General features: G+C 46.4%; 1 protein-coding gene across 7 annotated transcripts in view; it reads right to left on the reverse strand.

Annotated features, from left to right (window-relative positions):
- Positions 1-18,336, reverse strand: part of MTOR (mechanistic target of rapamycin kinase) — a 203,531-nt gene that overhangs the window by 160,950 nt on the left and 24,245 nt on the right. For all 7 annotated transcript variants that reach the window (XR_004537146.1, XM_033922775.1, XM_033922776.1 and 4 more), the window contains exons 9-17: positions 18,009-18,137; positions 10,035-10,279; positions 9,512-9,727; positions 6,083-6,288; positions 5,881-6,003; positions 4,972-5,055; positions 4,738-4,830; positions 4,527-4,661; positions 3,989-4,118 (exon numbers count right to left, since the gene is read on the reverse strand). Coding sequence is in view for 6 of the 7 variants with exons in the window: in XM_033922775.1 (XP_033778666.1) it covers positions 3,989-4,118; positions 4,527-4,661; positions 4,738-4,830; positions 4,972-5,055; positions 5,881-6,003; positions 6,083-6,288; positions 9,512-9,727; positions 10,035-10,279; positions 18,009-18,137 (1,361 nt within the window). In the remaining variant the exon portion in view is untranslated. The remainder of the gene's footprint in view (positions 1-3,988; positions 4,119-4,526; positions 4,662-4,737; positions 4,831-4,971; positions 5,056-5,880; positions 6,004-6,082; positions 6,289-9,511; positions 9,728-10,034; positions 10,280-18,008; positions 18,138-18,336) is intronic.

Below are 18,336 nucleotides of genomic sequence, written 5' to 3' on the forward strand. Positions count from 1 at the left end.
ATGGAATTGAAGAGAGTACCCTTCTTTTACGATGGAAAGGACCCAGAGGTCGGTGGTAATCGCCTCCCATCGATGGAAAAAATGGTGGAGGTGACCCCCGATTGGAAAAACAGGAGAATGCAGAACGAGGTCGGTTATGCTCCCTGGAATGGAGTCAAAAAGGCTGAGTAGCCTTGGGTGCAGCCGGCGGTTGAGGTTTCTGTTGAGCCTTCTGAGGAGGCTACCGCTTCGCTGGCTGCCTTGCAGCCGGAGCCTGCCTCGGAGTGTAGCGCGGCTGATAAATCAAGGGTGGTCTAGAAGGCCGAGACTGTTGAGGCTTAGGCTTAGGTCGAAGGATAGATTGAAAAGACTTCTCATGGTCTGAAAGCTTCTTCGTCACCGTCTCGATGGACTCGTCAAACAGATCCGCTCCCGCACAAGGCACATTGGCAAACCTGTCCTGGAGGTTCGGTCCATGTCAATGGTCCGAAGCTATGCCAACCGACGCATGGCCACGGAACAGGCAGCAGCACGTGCCGATAGCTCAAAGACATCGTACGAGGATTGCATAAGTTGCAGACGAAGCTGGGAAAGCGAGGCCACCACTTCCTCAAACTCAAATTGAGCCTGAGAATCGATGAAGGGAGTAAATTTCCGAAGCACAGGCAAGAAGAACTCCAAATAAGAAGCAAAGTAGAAATTATAATTAAGAACTCGGGAAGCCATCATCGAGTTCTGGTAGATTCTCCTCCCAAACTTATCCATCGTCCTGCCCTCGCGACCCGGTGGTACCGAGGCATACACCTGAGAGGGATGAGAACGTTTGAGGGAGGATTCGACCAGCAGGGATTGGTGAGAGAGTTGAGAGCCCTCGAACCCTTTGTGATGGACTATGCGGTATCGGGCATCCAATTTGCCCGGGACTGCAGGAATAGAATAAGGTGTCTCAAAACATCTCATAAATGTCTGGTCAAGCAATTTATGGAGAGGCAATCGAAGAGACTCCGCAGGAGGATGAGGCAAGTGCATGGTGTCGAGATACTCCTTAGAATATCGAGACCCGGTGTCCAAAGTAACATCCAAGTCATCAGCCATCTGTCGGAGAAAAGAAGAAAAAGACAACTGGTCGGCCAGTACAGGTCTCCGAGACGGACTGGACGAAGTCGAGGCCTCAGGATCCAGAGAGACTTGGGATCGACAGGGAGAAAAAGAGGTCGATGGTTCCTCGTACTCCGGACCCTCCGGGGGAGACATGTCAGAGGAAGAGTACCCCAGACGTGGTAGCTTCTTCTGTGGCGACACCTCAGAATGGCGCGAGGAGTGCCGTGATGAATGCCTGGACCGATGCCCCTCACGGTGCCTGGAGGGGGGATCGAGAATAACGATACTTCGCATGATCCCCCGAAGCTTCCAGCGAGTGAATGGGACTCGAAGCTGTAGATCGCAGAGGTGGAGCCGACGATGCGTCATACGACGCAGCCCAGGCCTGGTATGGGGTGCGGAAGAACTCTTCCTGAGACTTGCTATGCCCAGGGCTTCGATCACCCCCAGGAGGATTCCGGCCCTGTTGGCGTGGAGGCGTAATGGGCTCCAAAGGAGGCTTATCGCTGAAGGAAGCCCGCCTCGAGAAACCGGCCGCCCTACGTCGCTCCTCCTCGCCAAGTAGCGAGACCGACCGGCGAGGAGGAGGAGGAGGGGGCGGTCCGCCCCCCGGAATCGGGACCGGGAGGTCACCCTGGATGGAGGCAATTAACCTGGGTCCCATAGTGTGCATGAGCTCGACGAACTGAGCTTCCAAGAGGGACCGCAACGAAGCCGATATGGAGGGATCCGCACCGAAAGCTCGTGGTCGAGTGCTTCTGCTTGAAAGCTTTCGGCACCTTAATGACTACGGGCGGAATGGTGGAAGACAGTACCTGAGCCGAGGAGACGGGGACAGGCACCGGCGCCGAAGCCGGAGTCAACGAAGCTGGCTTCAGAAGGCCCGGAGTAGCAGGAGTAGCAGCTGGCTTCGCATGGACAGGCGAAGCGGCTGATGAAGTCGAAGCCGAAGGTTCCTTAGCAGCCTCCATCTTGAACATCGACTCCCACAAGAGACAGCGCCGCTTAAACGCCCGCGCTGTAAGAGTGGAACAAGGCCGGCACGATTTCGGGAAATGTTCTGGACCAAGACACTGCAGACAGCGTCGATGCGGGTCCGTCAGCGAAATCGCGCGCTGGCACTTGCTACACTTTTTAAAACCGGTGATTGGCCGGGACATAGGCCGAAAAAGCTCCGCCGCAAGATCGAAGACGCGGGGCCTGAGCCACGTGGCCGACCTGGCCGACTCGCTGGAAGAAAAAAATTTTTTAAAAAAAAAAAAGAATAAAAACAAAGAAAACACACGATAAAGAGTAAAATAAACCCAAAATCACGGCAAAAAGAAGGCAAAAACGGGAATTCAGTCAGCGCAGAATTGAAGTAAAACTTCTTAGCTCCGCGGAAAGAAAAGAACTGAGGAGACACGCCCGGACCATCGGGCGGGAAGGCACTGGCGCATGCGCGGTGCGGGCATCTCGAAACTTCTGAGTTTCTTCAAGCAAGACATGCTTGTGAGACGTCCTTATCGGGGCTCTGTCGGATGACATCACCCACTAGTGAGAATACCTGCCTGCTTGTCCTGGGATAAAATCCCATACAAAATTTTTAAAATCACACAAGTACAGGACAGGAATAGCCATCCATATGATCACAAGGAACTGGAAATGTTATGACAGACTTAACTACACATTCTGGTGGGCAAGTGTGTGTAATACATATAAATATGAAAGAATGAATGCGGAATGCTTGGGTCTTAGCAATACATTTAATAAAGTATGGAGCCCATTGACTGCATTTGTTAACATACAATAATAGTGATATATCTTTTATTTCTTAGATTTCCTTACACATCCAGGGTGGGGGGAAGGGGAGGGGAAAGTATTCGGAAGAGTTTAAAAATATTTAAATATAATATTGTAATAAATAATATGATTTAATAGATTAATAATTGGAAGGAGGGGGAAAATGGATGTTTTATTTAATAATGTGTGTAATATGGTGTATTTTATACAATCTGTTAAAGTTATATTAGTTGTAATACACTGTCAAAGCTTGAAAATTAATAAAGAATTAAAAAAAATATATATATATCACACAAGTACATTTGAATTGAATTCTCCAAAACACAGGAAGCCAATGAAGTGCCCTAAGTACAGGGGGGTCACATGATCGTATTTGTGCTTACCAATTATCAATTTTGCTGCAGTATTCTGAATAACTTGCAATCTTTTCAGATTACATTTATTCAGACAGACATAGAGGAAATTAGCATAATCCAATTGTGATAACAAACAATTGCAATGTTACTATGTTTCTATAAACAGAATGTGACCCAGACTCGGACCAGAGGTCATGGCCTGAAGCTGAGAGGGGACACGGCCAGGACAAATGTCAGAAAGTTCTGCTTCACACAGCGAGTGGTGAACGCCTGGAACTCTCTCCCGAAAGAGATGGTGGAAGAAACTACCATTCTAGGATTTAAGGGAAAATTGGACGCACATCTTCTTGCAGGACACATTGAGGGATACGAGTGACTAATGTATGCGTCAGGGTACGCCTGGCTGAGCCTCCGCATGTGCGGATCACCGGACTGGATGGACCTCAGGTCTGATCCGGTGCAGGCATTTCTTATGTTCTTATGTTAAATGTCACATGCCATTTAGACATATAAGCCGTTACCTTTAACCCCCTAATCCCCTCCCTAGTCCTCAAAGAGTTTCATTCTCTCCACCTACTGAGCCTTCCCCTTTCACCCCTCACCAGTGGAGCTCTCCTCTACCATTCTCTCATTCCAACTTTCAAGCATTTACCCTTCCCCACCCGAGGGTTCAATTCCTTCTTGCCACAATGGATTTATTCTCACTCTCCTACTGACCTCCCCTCCCCTACCATCATAAGGTTTAACCCTTTCCCGGATGAACTCATTACCTGAGTCCTGGCTAGACTTGGATTCAGAAAGACTGACTGCTGAAGCATCTCTGGACTGATCAATCATTCCAATATTGACTTTGTGTTTGTAAGGATCCAGAGCTCCCAGTAGCCCCAGGACACGAATAGCCTGAAGAGACAAAGAGTTTTGAAGAGCTGACTCATGTAGGTATGTGCCCAATGGAGAACTATATATGCTTTGCAAACCAAGATTGGTTCTATGTCTCCTAATATGGTAGCATTTCATTTCTACCATTCTTCTCTGTGCACTCTGTGTAGCCCCTAAGCTGCAGTGCTACTTTCCTGTTCCAAGAGGAACCTCATAGGTCTATGCTGCTATCTTTACCACTTTCAATGCAGATGAACTATCTTTATGGAAGGTGAAGTTTATCACTACCCACCAAAATGGCCTTTCAACCTAATCGTTTGGTTATAATCTGCCTTGTTTAAAGGCGGAATATAAACAATAAACTATCTTCCCCTCATCTTTCCACATCTTCCCATCTCTCTTCCCCCCAAATCCCATATAATGTTTTACCTCTCTGCGGATTCCCTGGTTCTGCTCAGTCTTCAGAAAATTTAGCAGGACCTCCAGAAGTGTTGGATATTTCCGATATGGCTCTACTACATAACCTGTGCTGGCCACCAGTTGTCCTAAGGTCCACAATGCCACCTGAAGGAGGAAGCACCAGAACTAGGTCAAAGAATGCAGGTTAGTTGATCAACTGAAAAAGAGGTAGGATACTGACCTGCCGCTTAGCCAGAAGAGAAGAGTCCTGTAGCATATCCATGATTATAGGAAAAAGTTCATCCATCCACTTTCTCATCTCTAGCCCACTAACCTAGAAAGATAGGAAGGAATCAAGGAACAAATAATTACTGCATAGAGTTGTAAAGTTATAGCGGAATATAAATAAATTGTTATGTTATTGCATAACTGTGCTGTTCGAGGGTTTTTTAAATTAAAGAAATTGTCCACTAACCTGGGCCAGCTCCCCAATTGTAGCCAAGACACTGGTGATGACCCCAGGGTTTGGATCTGGATCCTTCAACTTTACAATTAGCGCCTTTAGATAGAAAAAGAATGTCAGGGGAACGTGAAAGGGGATAAATAATGCCAGCACAGATAACCCCCATCCCCATCCCCCTCAGAACAGCAATCACCGATACGGACTTCATCTCAGTCACGAGACTCAAAACGGCGCAGTGGTTAAACCTAAAGCCTCAGCACTTAATCCCACCATTGCCCCAGGTACATTGGATAGATTGTGAGCCCATTGGGACAGACAGGGAAAAATGCTTGAGCACCTGAATAAATGCATGTAAACTGTTCTGAGCTCCCCTGGGAGAATGGTATAGAAAACTGAGTAAATAAATAGTGTGAAAAGTTTCAGCCTCTGATAACCAGACCAGAGCCGGTATTGTGACATCATAATGCCTCATTCCACCAATGCCTAAGAGCCAACCTCATCAGTGATGTCACAATGGCTTGATTGTCCTATACTTGGCTCACTTTTACTACATTTTGATTTCTAGAGTGGCGCAGTGGTTAAAGCTACAGCCTCAGCATCCCGAGGTCGTGGGTTCAAACCCACGCTGCTCCTTGTGACCCTGGCAAGTCACTTAATCGCCGCATTGCCTCAGGTACATTAGACAGATTGTGAGCCCGCTGGGACAGACAGGGAAAAATGCTTGAGCACCTGAAAAAATGCATATAAATCCTTCTGAGCTCCCCTGGGAGAACGGTATAGAAAACTGAATAAATAAAATAATACTAAAAAGTTGCACGTTGGCTTCTGCTCTCAATTTAATTTTGGAAACACTAGGATGGTAAGAAGAGACTATGTATCCACTTTTGCTAGAATAAACAGGAACCTTAACTATTAGCCTACCTTTAGAATGGGTTCCATATAAGGGCGAATGAGGCGAGGGGCATTGGAAACCAAGTGGCCCAGCATCCTAGCACTTTGTTCTTTATTCCGACCAACTCCACTGTGTTCCAGCTCCGTCAAAATCTGCAAAAAAAGAAACAGTTGGTGCTTCTTTTCCTGAACAGGAGTCGTAATTGCTGCCTCTGGCACTGCACCAACCTACCTGGATTAACATCTTGCGCAGGAATGGCATGACAAAAGCAGGGTTCATGCTGCTGAGTCTACCAATTGTACAGATTGCAAGCTCTCGGATCTCAAACACCTCATCATTTAGCGCCACAAACAGAGCCTGTAAATTCTCTGCCTGGGCCAGGTGTGTGTCAAAGCGTTCGTCCAAAGAAGCCAGAACGCAATATCGAATGTCTGGGTCTGCAAGAAGAAATTCTGTTGTCAGTACATACTGTAGAAACATAGAAAAATGAAGATAGATAAATACATATGGCCTTTCTAGTCTACCTAAACATGCCATCTACTATCCTTTCCTATTGAATTCAGATACGCTTTTTGGCCCGGTTTCTGCAAGGTGCGTCCCGATTTTAGGCAGCTGTAGGCGTCCTACAGCTGTTTAATCAGCCAATTGGGACGCATGTTTTTTTAAAAAAATGCTCCCCAGGCAGGCCACCTATATTGAAGCCACCTCCGGGAGCCTAGGGAGGCCTGCAAGACTGCCTAAGTTCACTTAGGCAAACCTAGGCGGCCCTACGCGTCTCCCTAGTAGAGCAAGAGATGCTTACTATGTAGGTCAGCAAAATTCTGGCCTACATTGTAAGTAGAAGTGGCCGCTATACTTACCATGGCAAGGGATCTCCCTGCCGCGATAAGTATTACGGAGCCTGTGTCGTCCCCCCACCCCCCCCACGATCGCCTGCAGGAGGATGCCCAACCCCTCCTGCCGGAGGATGCCCCCCTAACCCCCCCTCCACTAACCTCTAATTGTTGGGCCGGCCGGGTCTTGCTACCATCTGTCCGGGAGGCCTGCCTCATCGAAATGAGGCAGGCCTGCCCCTTTCCGGCCCATCCCTGCCTAGCGGGGATGGGCCGGAAAGGGGCGTGCCTGCCTCATTTCGACGAGGCGGGCTGGCCAGTCAGCTGGTAGCAAGACCTGTCCAGCTGGCCAACAATTAGAGGTTAGTGGGGGGGAAGGGGGAGTTTAGAGGGGGTACGTGGGGGGGGGGGTTTAGCACGGGGGGCATTCTCCGGTAGGAGGGGTTGGGCACCCTTCTGCCGGTGATCGTGTGGGTAGGTGGCCTTCCGGCAGAAAGGGGTGGGGAGAGTGTGGTGCAGTGGTTAAAGCTACAGCCTTAGCACTCTGAGGTTGTTAGTTCAAACCCACGCTACTCCTTGTGACCCTGGGCAAGTCACTTAATCCCTCCATTGCCCCAGGTACATTAGATAGATTGTGAGCCCACCAGGACAACCAGGGAAAAAATGCTCGAGTACCTCAATAACATCAAGTACACAATATTACATCATTTGAACTTGTACACATCATTTGAATTTCTTTCTATTATCATCTTAAATACATAAATTTACTCCCTCCACCACCCACCCTTCCCACAAATATTGTAATCAAAAAATATCACATAAACATTACATTCATATTTATAGATTAAACCTTTAATATAACTATATACCACCCCCCTCCCCATAATTATAAATGTACTTTCGGTGTAAAATGATGTCTAATCATTACAATAAGTTATCAATGGCCCCCAAATATTTTAAAAATTATTATAACTCCCTTTTTGTATGGCAATTGTTCTTTCCATTTTGTATATATGGCACAACAAATTACACCAGAAGGTGTAATTAAGTCTAGTGTAGTCCAATTCCTGGTGATATGTTGAATGGCGAATTTCTTTTAATAATCGAACAGTGGATGACCAAATTTAAATTAAAGCAATCAGGAAAAGACTAAATTATTTTATACATTCTCCTTGTCAAACCTGTAATGAAACATTGTTGACAGTGAATGCTGTGACTTACCAAATCCATTCTACAATTAAGATCTCAGGTATAATTTTGGACCAGAATTTGACTATGAAAAATCAGGTAGATGCCTTGGTGCGGAAAGGCTTCTATACTTTAAAGAAACTGCGTACCATAAAAGCATATTTTGACAGCTCTTCATTTAGACTACTGGTACAATCTCTGATTTTGAGTCAATTGGATTATTGTAACTTCGTATATTTGGCTGGTATTCAAAAAAAATCTTTATAGATTGCGCATCATTCAGAATGCGGCAATTCAACTGATTTTTGGGTTGAAAAAATTTGATCATATCACGCCTTTTGTACACGAATTACATTGGCTGCCGGTTGGAGGCACGTATGATGTTTAAGTTCGGCTATATATGCTTTAAAGCAGTGGTTCCCAACCTTGTCCTGGAGGACCACCAGGCCAATCGGGTTTTCAGGCTAGCCCTAATGAATATGAAAGGAGCAGATTTGCATGCCTCTCACTTCCATTCTATGCAAATCTCTCTCATGCATATTCATTAGGGCTAGCCTGAAAACCCGATTGGCCTGGTGGTCCTCCAGGACAGGGTTGGGAACCACTGCTTTAAAGTGTTAGCTGATCTCATTTAAAATATGTATGGGTAATTGTAACGACGGTGAAACTAAAGTAGATAGAATAGAATTGCTAATCAATGCTTGTGCTTGTTTATGAGTGAAAATTAACGCAAAACATGGCTCGAGAGTTGACAAGAAAAACCCGCATTTCATTATCCTCCATCTGTGGCCATTCTCTTTTTTTCTCTTTAATTTCTATCAGAGCTGAAAATCCAACTTTGCAGACTGCTGCACTGGTTACTAATGGAGGCACGAATAATGTTCAAGTTCTCTTGTATTTGTTTTAAGTCGGTTTGGGGAATGGCCCCTACCTATCTCTTACCTCATTTCGTGCTATACGTCCCCGCTAGGATAACCAGAAATTATAATCTTTTTGCCTATCCAAGGATCACTGGTTGTAAATTCAGGTCCTTTCTGGATAGAACTTTCATGTTTCAAGCAAGCAAACAGCAGTCTTAGTTAGGCAATTACATAAATGGAGCCAGGTTGACTTATGACGCATTTCGGAAAGAAATTAGGACTGCAGTGTTTGACAGATTTATCTCCTAAATAGAAATCATTTTAAAATTAATAATTCTATGATGATTATTATTGAGAAACATGTACTTTTACTATTTGTATTCTGTAATTCGCTGATTGTCCAGTTCTCTTCAGTGTAAACCGCCTAGAAGTCTTAAGATTGTGGCGGTATAGAAAAATAAAGTTATTATTATACCAGGATACCTCATGGACTCCTTTACTTTTGTTAGTGCAAAACATTCAAGATGGTTATATACTCTTTTTTCTTTTCCATCCGTCAAGGGATATAAATTAAAGAAATATCACCAACGTCTTTTAGCTTACCAAGCAGCCTCCTGGAACCTTGATTTTGAATGCTAGTACGTATCAACAGTTTAGAAAACATCTAAAAACATATCTGTTTACCAGATTTCTGGGCAATTAATATGTTCCTGATACAAGCAGTAGTGTGATAGAGTAAAGACAAGATTGAACATATCTGTGAAAGAAATCACTCTTACCTGGGTCTGTTATCCCAACCACAAGTAATTTACTGAGCACATCAGCCACCACCTGCACTGCAGTTTGGCTCACCACGTGTCCATGGCCAGTAATTAAGTGGATTGAGGGGGTCAAAAGGCGGGAGCAGGTTCGTGCAGCTTCCATCCGAATCTCTTTATGCTCGCTGTTCAAGAAATGGTCAGCACAGTGCCGGACAAACTGCGTTAAAGAATGACCTACAGTCGGATAAAGAGACAATTTTTTCTTTCACATTTAAAGCTTTAAACTTCTACACAATCAATCCCAGTGCCATAAATGAGAATTCAAATAATAGCTGATAATAAAGACTTTCCTATGAGTAAACAGTATTTGCTACAAACAAAAAACATCACTATTAGCCAATCACCTGTAGCACTGAAGAACTCAATATTAGAACATTACAACTTATCAGAGACCATCTTGAAAAAAAAAAAAGGGAGGCAGAGGATTTTTGCTCAGTGCTGTATTATGTTCCATATTGTTAAACATCTCTTATCATGTTACCTTCAAATTCAAAGCTGCCCAGAGTGCGAAGAGCAAGAGTTATGCTGCCCACATCGCTTGCCTCTGGGATGCTGCTGAGACTCGGAGAAGCCAGCTGATGTGCCAAGCCCTTGGGCATTCCAGGGTGCCGCAGAGGTTTGTGCATGAGAACAAAGGACAACATCTTCAGCAGGCCGTCATGGATGTCCTTCTTCAACTGGGGAATCTGACGGTTCAAGTCGTACAGAACAGCTGTCAGAGCAGGGCTAGGGGCAAGAAGCAGCAACTGATAAAGCAATGTATTACCATAAAAAAATAAATCAAAACAAGAGAATAAGCAAAGCATTTAATTTTCACTTCTCCTGAGAAGTATGGAGATAGCAGATGATGATCGATAGCAAACAATAATTAACTGTTCTCTCCTACAAAGTCTAATCTATAAACAGCTTGCAAACTCTCCACGCACCTCATGCTTGTTGCATCTCTGTCCCAACCTGAACTATCGTTGACAAAGGCAGTTAATTCTGCTTCATTGCCCTCGAGTGCACTGGCTACACTTTTGCTAGAGGATATTAGGGAGATAGTTCTGTGTCTGAAATCAAGAAAACGTGGGACAGACATGTGGGATCTCTTAGAGCAGGGGTAGGGAACTCCGGTCCTCGAGAGCCATATTCCAGTCGGGTTTTCAGGATTTCCCCAATGAATATGCATGAGATCTATTTGCATGCACTGCTTTCAATGCATATTTATTGGGGAAATCCTGAAAACCTGACAGGAATACGGCTCTTGAGGACCAGAGTTCCCTATTCCTGTCTTAGAGAGAGGAGAAGATAGTGGATGCTGCAGTTGGGCAGCATTTGGCCTTTATCTGCCATCATGTTTCTATGTTGAAGATATTTTATAAGTAAGGAGAAATTATGTGTCTTACCTGATAATTTTCTTTCCATTAGCCCTTCACACTATTCCAGGCCAGTGGAATAGTTACTGTATGTCCATCAACCAGCAGGTTGAGATAGAACTCACATGAAGAGCTTTGAGATATAGGTCCTATCTCCCTCTCAGCTCCTTGGTATTAATGTAGACAAGCAGAGGGAAAGGAGAAACAAGAATCTAGCAACTCCTTTAACCATCTCCCAATCAGCTCCCCCTAACAGAACAGTCATCCCTTAAGTTATAAGTAAGAATCACTTCCCCGTGAAGGTAGACAGGGGCAGTCACAAGAGACTAAGGACTCCACTGTACTGCTGTCCCTCAGCTGCAAACTTAAGAGCCAGAAAAGGGAGGACCTCTGGAATAATGTGAAGGACTAATGGAAAAAAAATGATCAGGTAAGACATAATTTCTCCTTCCATAGCATCCTTCCCACTATTCCACACCAGTAGGATGTTCAAAAGCAGACCCCGTTAAGGAAGGGACACTGGAGAATTAGTTTGCAACACTGACGACCAAAACCTGGCGTCTGAGGGATGACCCAAGTAGCTGCCCTGCAAATGTCCTTTGGCGCCAAGAGAACTGCCTGCACCCTCAATGCCGAAAAGACATCAGGCAGAATGAGCTCACAGGCAGCCCAGTGGTTGCTTTCCCACCAGCAAATAGGAAGATCAAGTTTCAAGTTTATTAAATTTTGATTTTACGCAATATCCAATATTTCAATGCGTATTACATAATTATAAAGATGCCACCACCTCCTTCAACCATTGCGCTATCGAGGGCTTAGATGCTGCCAACCCTCACCACTAACTGCCCCATAAGAAGAACTGATCTGAACTATAAAACATATTGGAAATCTCCAAAGAAAATCGCCCGACGCACAGCCAGTAGCTACAGGCTTTAACTGATCACCACAGTCCTCTCGTCGAAGGGTGGGCAGCTCCACTGGCTGATGAAAGTGGAATTCTGAAACCACTTTGGGCAGAGAGGGGAGAACCACCCGCACAAACAGGACTTGCCAAGACAAGGCATAGAGTCCAAAATCCTACACGCAGACGAAATTGCCCCTAAGAAATAAAAATTGTCTCCAAAGTGAGAACTTTCACTGTAGCACTGTTCAAAGGTTCAAACAGAGTATTTTGTAAGGCGTGGAGCACTAAATTGAGGTTCCAACCTGGACAAGCAGGCCTGAGAGGTAGCATCAGATGACTCACTTCCTTCAAGGACCAGACAACATCTGGATGAGCTGCCAAAGATGTCCCTTGAATCTGCCCTTTGAAACAGGCTAAAGCTGCCACCTAGGGAACCCAGTGCCAACCCCTTATCCGGGCCCTTCTGGAGAAACCCCAAAATCTGAGCAATCGATACTAATAGCAGAGACACCACTGCCTCCACAGACCAAGCCTCAAAGGTCCTCCACACTTAAACAGCAGACATAGAATGCTTTTGGGTCTGCAGCAATGTGGCAATGACCATTTTTGAGTAGCCCTTGTGCTTCAACTTTGATCTTTCAAGGACCTAGTCATAATAAAAAAGTGGGAGGGATCCTCCATCGGTACTGAACATTGGCCAAGCAACCCCCGGCTGGCAGTAGGACAATGGCTGACCATCCATCAGTCGCATTAGGTCTGCATATCATGGCCTTCGGGCCAAACCAAAACCACTAGATGAGAGGCAATCCTTTGAATGATGTGGCTCTCCATTGGCCATGAAGGGAAACTGTATAGCAAGGCTTCTACCGGCCAGGGCAGGAGGACTGAATCCAGGCCCAAATTGCCCAGCTTCTTTTAGTGGCTGAAGTGTAGGGATGGAGATCTGATAAGTTCTGATCCAGGGCATCAGAACACAGGCAGAGTGAGCACACAGGCGGTTCTGAATGCAGGCCAGGTCGGCACACCGACCTAGGGCCTGTGTGTGGATCTAGGCCTGGGTTTGGTTCTGAGGCCCTGTTTCTCATTTCCTCTCCCTCTCCCTCCTGCCACGTATACATTCTAAGCAAGGACAAGGGTTGCACCTTGAGCAGAAGGCTGAGGCATTCCCCCCTCCCCGACTCTTGCCACTTATTAACCTGACACAGGTTTATCCCTATCTTATCTCTTATCTTGTTTAAGCATCCCTTATATGGGCAACAATCAGACTTTGCCTGAGCAAGGCTAATCAAGAGAGCTTAAGAAGCATGCATTATAACTTTTGGACTGTCACATGCCATAGTAAGATTTGAGACATATCGAAATGTACACATTGGGAATCACTTTATTGCAACTGTTATTATGTATTTATATGTCATGTGAGATAGTAGCTTTAAGACGCACATGATATAGATAAACAATGTATTGCCTTGGTTTAATCCTCACTGTAAATGCATTATGAAATTATAACCTTGTAGAGCATTAACTAAGTAATTAATGGAGATATGATTCTCAATAAAAAGAGGGAGAGACCATTCATTTGGAGCGCCTCCTCCCGATTCTAAGATTGCATGTGTGTTTCATTTGTGGCATTCCTACACTGAAGAAGGCGGGAACTTTGGCGTTTTGTTTGGTAGCTATCAGGCTGTAGCCCAGAAGACCCCCAACAAAGCACAACCATGCTTCCACTGATAGCTCCCATTCTCCTGGTTCCAGAGTGCTGCGACTAAGAAAATCCACTAACACATTCAACGATCCCGCCACAGAGCTGCCAATAAGCACAAAAGGTGCTGCTCTACCTAGGCCATTGGGAGAGCTGGTTTGGATGCCAGTTGCTTCCTGTGGGTTCTGCCTTGCCTGTGGACATACACCACCACTGTGGCACTGTCCAAAACACCCAGACTGGAGAGAAACCGAAAAACAGTACAAACTCCAGTAAGGCCAATCAAATTACCCTTAGTTGTAAAGGCTGATGGGCCAAGAAACCTTTATCGTCGACCACTCTCCCTGGGCGAAAAGAGATATGCCCCTCAACCTGAGAGGCTGGCCTCTGTTGTCACTACCTCCCAGTGCTGAACTGGGAACGGAACTCCCTTCATCAGGTTGGGCACCGATAGCTACCAACCCATGCTCTTCCAAATCTCCACTGACCAAGGGAGGTAAATATTGTAGACCTGGGTCACAGGAGACCAACACCTGAGGACAGATCACTGCAGCAGGTGCAAGTGAGCCTGTGCCCATAGAACCTCCTCCATCACCACTATCATGGAGCCCAACAGCTGAACATAGTTCCATACCCATAGACTCCACAGCCGCAGGAGGACCCAGGTCTGAAGCTGCAATTTCTTCCTCCTGTGCTCCGAAAGAAAAAACCCTCTCCTGGTGAGTATCAAAAAGGACACCCAGAAACTCCAGCTGTTGAGAGGGTACCAGGCTGCTCTTCTGAAAGTTTACCAGTCAGCCCAAAGACAAGAGATGAAGAATCATTTCTGCCGTAGCCGCATGTCCCTCTTCAAAGGACGAGGTAAGGATACACTCTCATCGGCTGCTATCACTATAACTTTGGAAAAAGTTCTTAATGCCACAACCAGACCAAAGGGTATAGCCCTGAACTGGAAATGTCCACCCAACACTGTGAACCACAGAACTGCTGATGGTCCAGCCACCCTTGAGATCCAGTACTATCCGGAATATGCCCTCTGTTATGGGAACCACAAAGAAAATGGAAGAGAGGCCCAGCCCCTGCTCTTCCAGGGGCATCAGGCAGACAGCCCGAAGAGACAACAGGGAATCCACGTTCTATCGAATGGTGGCTTCTTTGATGCCCCTTCGCACCTGAGACCCCAAGGAGCGACCAGGCAGGAGAGCTCTAGCCGATAGCCTTCCTGAGGATGTTCAAGACCCATTGGTCTGATATGATGGCAGTCCACTCTGTCATGAAATGTTGAAGCTGACCTCCCCACTGGAAGGGGAGTGGAGTAAACCAGCCTTATCTCATCGGGTGGGGTGGGCTGGGCCAAATGGCTTACCTGCCTGCAACCCTGGCTTTCTGTTGGACCGAAAAGAGAACTGCTTGTTAAGCAAGAGGGTCCTCTGGCCAAATTTCTGCTGGTCTATCCTATAATGCCCAGTCTCCTGAAACCTAGATCGGGCCGAGCTAGAGCTGAAGCGAGAGCCCCCCCACCACTCGGCTTGTACTCAGGTAAACACTGTGGATTGGTCTCCCCCAGCTCCTTGATCAAGGTGGTCAGGACCACCCCAAACATAGACCAACCCCTAAAGAAAAGCCTCACAAGCCTAGCTTTGGAGACTGCATCCACAGTCCAGTTGCGTAACCAGAGCTGTCATCAAGCTACCACTGCCAGTGAAACTCCTCTCAAAACACACGAAGCATGTCATATACTCTATCAGCCAGGTGGCTAGACCAGCCTCCATCCACATAGCCAGACATAGCTACATAGTCCTGCTCCAATGACTGCTGATACCTTTCTAAGCAAGCCTGAGCCACATAGGACAAACAGACTGAGGCCTACAGACTAGTGCTGCCCGATTTACGATTTGAATCGGTTCGTTTTTGTTAAAAACCGGACTTGCTGATTCAGCTGCAAGACGAGTTCGGGATATTTCACGCTGCTGGCCGCCGGACTCTACCCATCTAATGTAACTTCTGGTTTTGCGAAACCGGAAGTTACATCAGAAGAAATGAAAGGAGTGGGAGAGTCAATCGGCGAGCGATCAGACCTCATGCAGCAGACCTCGGCAGCAACAAATACTATTTTTGGCTGGCTCTTTCCCCGCATTTCTTCTCTCTTCCCCGCGATTTAATATCCAGTCCAGTAAGTAAATGAATCGGCAAGGGGGCTGGTGAGTCTTGGGGCCTGGGGATGGAAGCTGAATCAGCAGGGGGGTTGGGGATGGAAGCTGAAATCGGCAGGGGGGCTGGTGAGTCTTGGGGCCTGGGGATGGAAGCTGAAATCGGCAGGGGGGTTGGGGATGGAAGCTGAAATCGGCAGGGGGGCTGGGGATGGAAACTGAGAATCGGAATGGGGGCTGGTGAGTCTTGGGGGCTGGGAATAGAAGCTGAGAATCATTTCTGTAGGCTATCAGAAATTTGCTTAATTATCTACTCACACAGAAAAGTAGTAAAAGTCAATAGGTTCTCTGAGTGGGAACAACCTGTTGATCTTGCACTCATGTGATTGACCAATTGTATATCACTGTTTAATTTATCACATTGATTAATTTGAGCACACGTGAGGTGTCCTATGATGGTGTGCACTGCAGGCAGAGGGTGATTAACCTGTGCCTTATTGTGTAAAGCGCTGGAGAATTCTCTCCCCTCGCTTACCTCTCATGCTAAGGGCACCCTGCTTCAGTATAATCATTTATATGATTTATCTTATAAACATTATTACGTGGTCTTTTCCTCAAGTGCTGAGACATCAGGTTGTTCCCACTCGGAGAACCTATTCACTTTTACAGTGAATAGAATCGAATTGAAAAATCGATTCAACAGGGTGAATCGAATCGAAATATTTTTCTCTGAATCAGGCAGTGCTACTACAGACCCACAGCTGCCACCTCAAAGGCATGCTTCAGGGCATACTCAGTCATCCTGCACAAAGAACAATGCCACCTTCCACCGGAAGTCATCTTCGTCACTGCTGACACCAAAGGGTTCACCTTAGCCAGCTGGAATCTCTCCTGGACAAGCTCCTAATGCACTTCATCAGGAAAGGCTTCTGTGTACTTGCCGCTATGGCAGCCAGATCCTCAATGGAGAACAAATTTTTTTCCAAGGAAAGGTCTTAAAACACTAAGGTCATCCTGCTATTTAGGTGGAAATTTCCTGTCCTCTAAAGTCTCTCTAACAGACACCACCTCCGAGCAAAATGAGGCCTGGGCCTATTTAATCTGGTACATTTCAGCGCTGGAGAAACTGTGTGGCTATCCATCGGGAGAGACCACAGCCCAGCCTGGATCTTATTCAAAGAAATGTCTGGTGCAGCACCAGGACAAACTCTGGGGAGAACATCGATTCCCTCTGAAGATCCATATCCAAAGACAATGAGGCAGGAAATCCCAAAGACCTGGAAAGCTGGGAAGAGGCTGAAGGTTCACCACCTCATGGCGCCAAAATGGCCACCATTCTCATGTCTCCTAGGGTCTGCCGAGTCATTGCTACTTCCCACAAACCTGAGGGCTGCACTGCTGGCTGGAGTGGCTCATGCTCAGAAACATGGATTCACGTTTGGTCTTGCTTGGTACATACTTTACCCGCCTTAAAGGGACACCTTCCTGAGGCCTTCTGGTGAGCCTCACACGTGGAAGCAGTGCTAGGCAGACTTCGCCAGAGCCGACATTGCGAGGGTGCAAGCTAGACCAGCTGCTGAGCCGATCAATGAAATCTCTCCATCGAATTGAGGTTTCTCTTAACTGCCTGGCAAGGGAATCCCCGAGGCTAGGCAGCAAAGATACTAAAAAAAGAGAGTGGCAGAAATGGGAAATCCTTCCTCTCGGGTATGGGGAAATTTCCCTCCCCCCCCCCAAAGGGAGATTAAGGCTTGAACCTCTGGCTCAGAACCTTCACCTGCCAGACAGGAAACCTCCCCTCCCCCCATCGACCCATGCGGTCTGGGCTGAATGGGCACCCCACTGTTGATTCCCACCTCTGCCTGCTTGTAAATTGTCTCCGACAGCCACTATCCTGCCTTCCTTCCTCAATTTTTCCTTTCAAACTGCAGTATAAATAAGCTGCTCTTCACTGCTGTGCTCTTTTCTTCTTTTGCTTTACACAAAGCAGGCTGAAGAGGCTGCAAAGTCTAGGAAAGGAGGGAACCGAAGGGCAGGAGGTACTGGGAAGGAGACAGCGGCTGGTACCACCAAGCATGCACTGCACAGGGCCACCCTAGGGAGCTCAACTGGAAGCCAGTCATCGACTGGACCAGAAGCAGCCTATTCAGTCACAGAGCTGAAAGCTATGTCCACCCACCTGTTTGGAGTTAGAAAATGATGAGAAAAGGTTTAAGACATATTCACAGCTCTTCAAGTGAGTTCTACCTTCACCTGTAGGTTGATGGACATAACTATCCCACTGGTCTGGAAGAGTGGGAAGGGCACTATGGAAATATTATTTAACATTGTTTCTGAAAAATACCTGAGTCCCACTGCCAGCATGGGCTCCAGCAGTTCTTTGACGTCCTGTTGGATGCAGGGTCCCATTGCTCGGGCCAGCATGCTGATACAGGTGAACACTGTAGCATCTACTTGCACAGATTTCTGTCTCCTGAAAGAAGCATACAAAAGAAGTTAGTCAACTATGTTCTGAGATGAAATCAAATTCCATTCTCCCCCCCCCCCCCCCCCCCCACACACACGTGTGTGTCCTCTCAATCAAATACTCTATGAATCATTTTCCCCTCTTTCCTGGTAGTATTTTATTCATTTTTGTTTTGTTGTTACTGTACATATCTGATAAATAAAAA

The sequence above is a fragment of the Geotrypetes seraphini genome, chromosome 15 (assembly GCF_902459505.1).
Source record: "Geotrypetes seraphini chromosome 15, aGeoSer1.1, whole genome shotgun sequence".
NCBI classification, from domain to species: domain Eukaryota; kingdom Metazoa; phylum Chordata; class Amphibia; order Gymnophiona; family Dermophiidae; genus Geotrypetes; species Geotrypetes seraphini.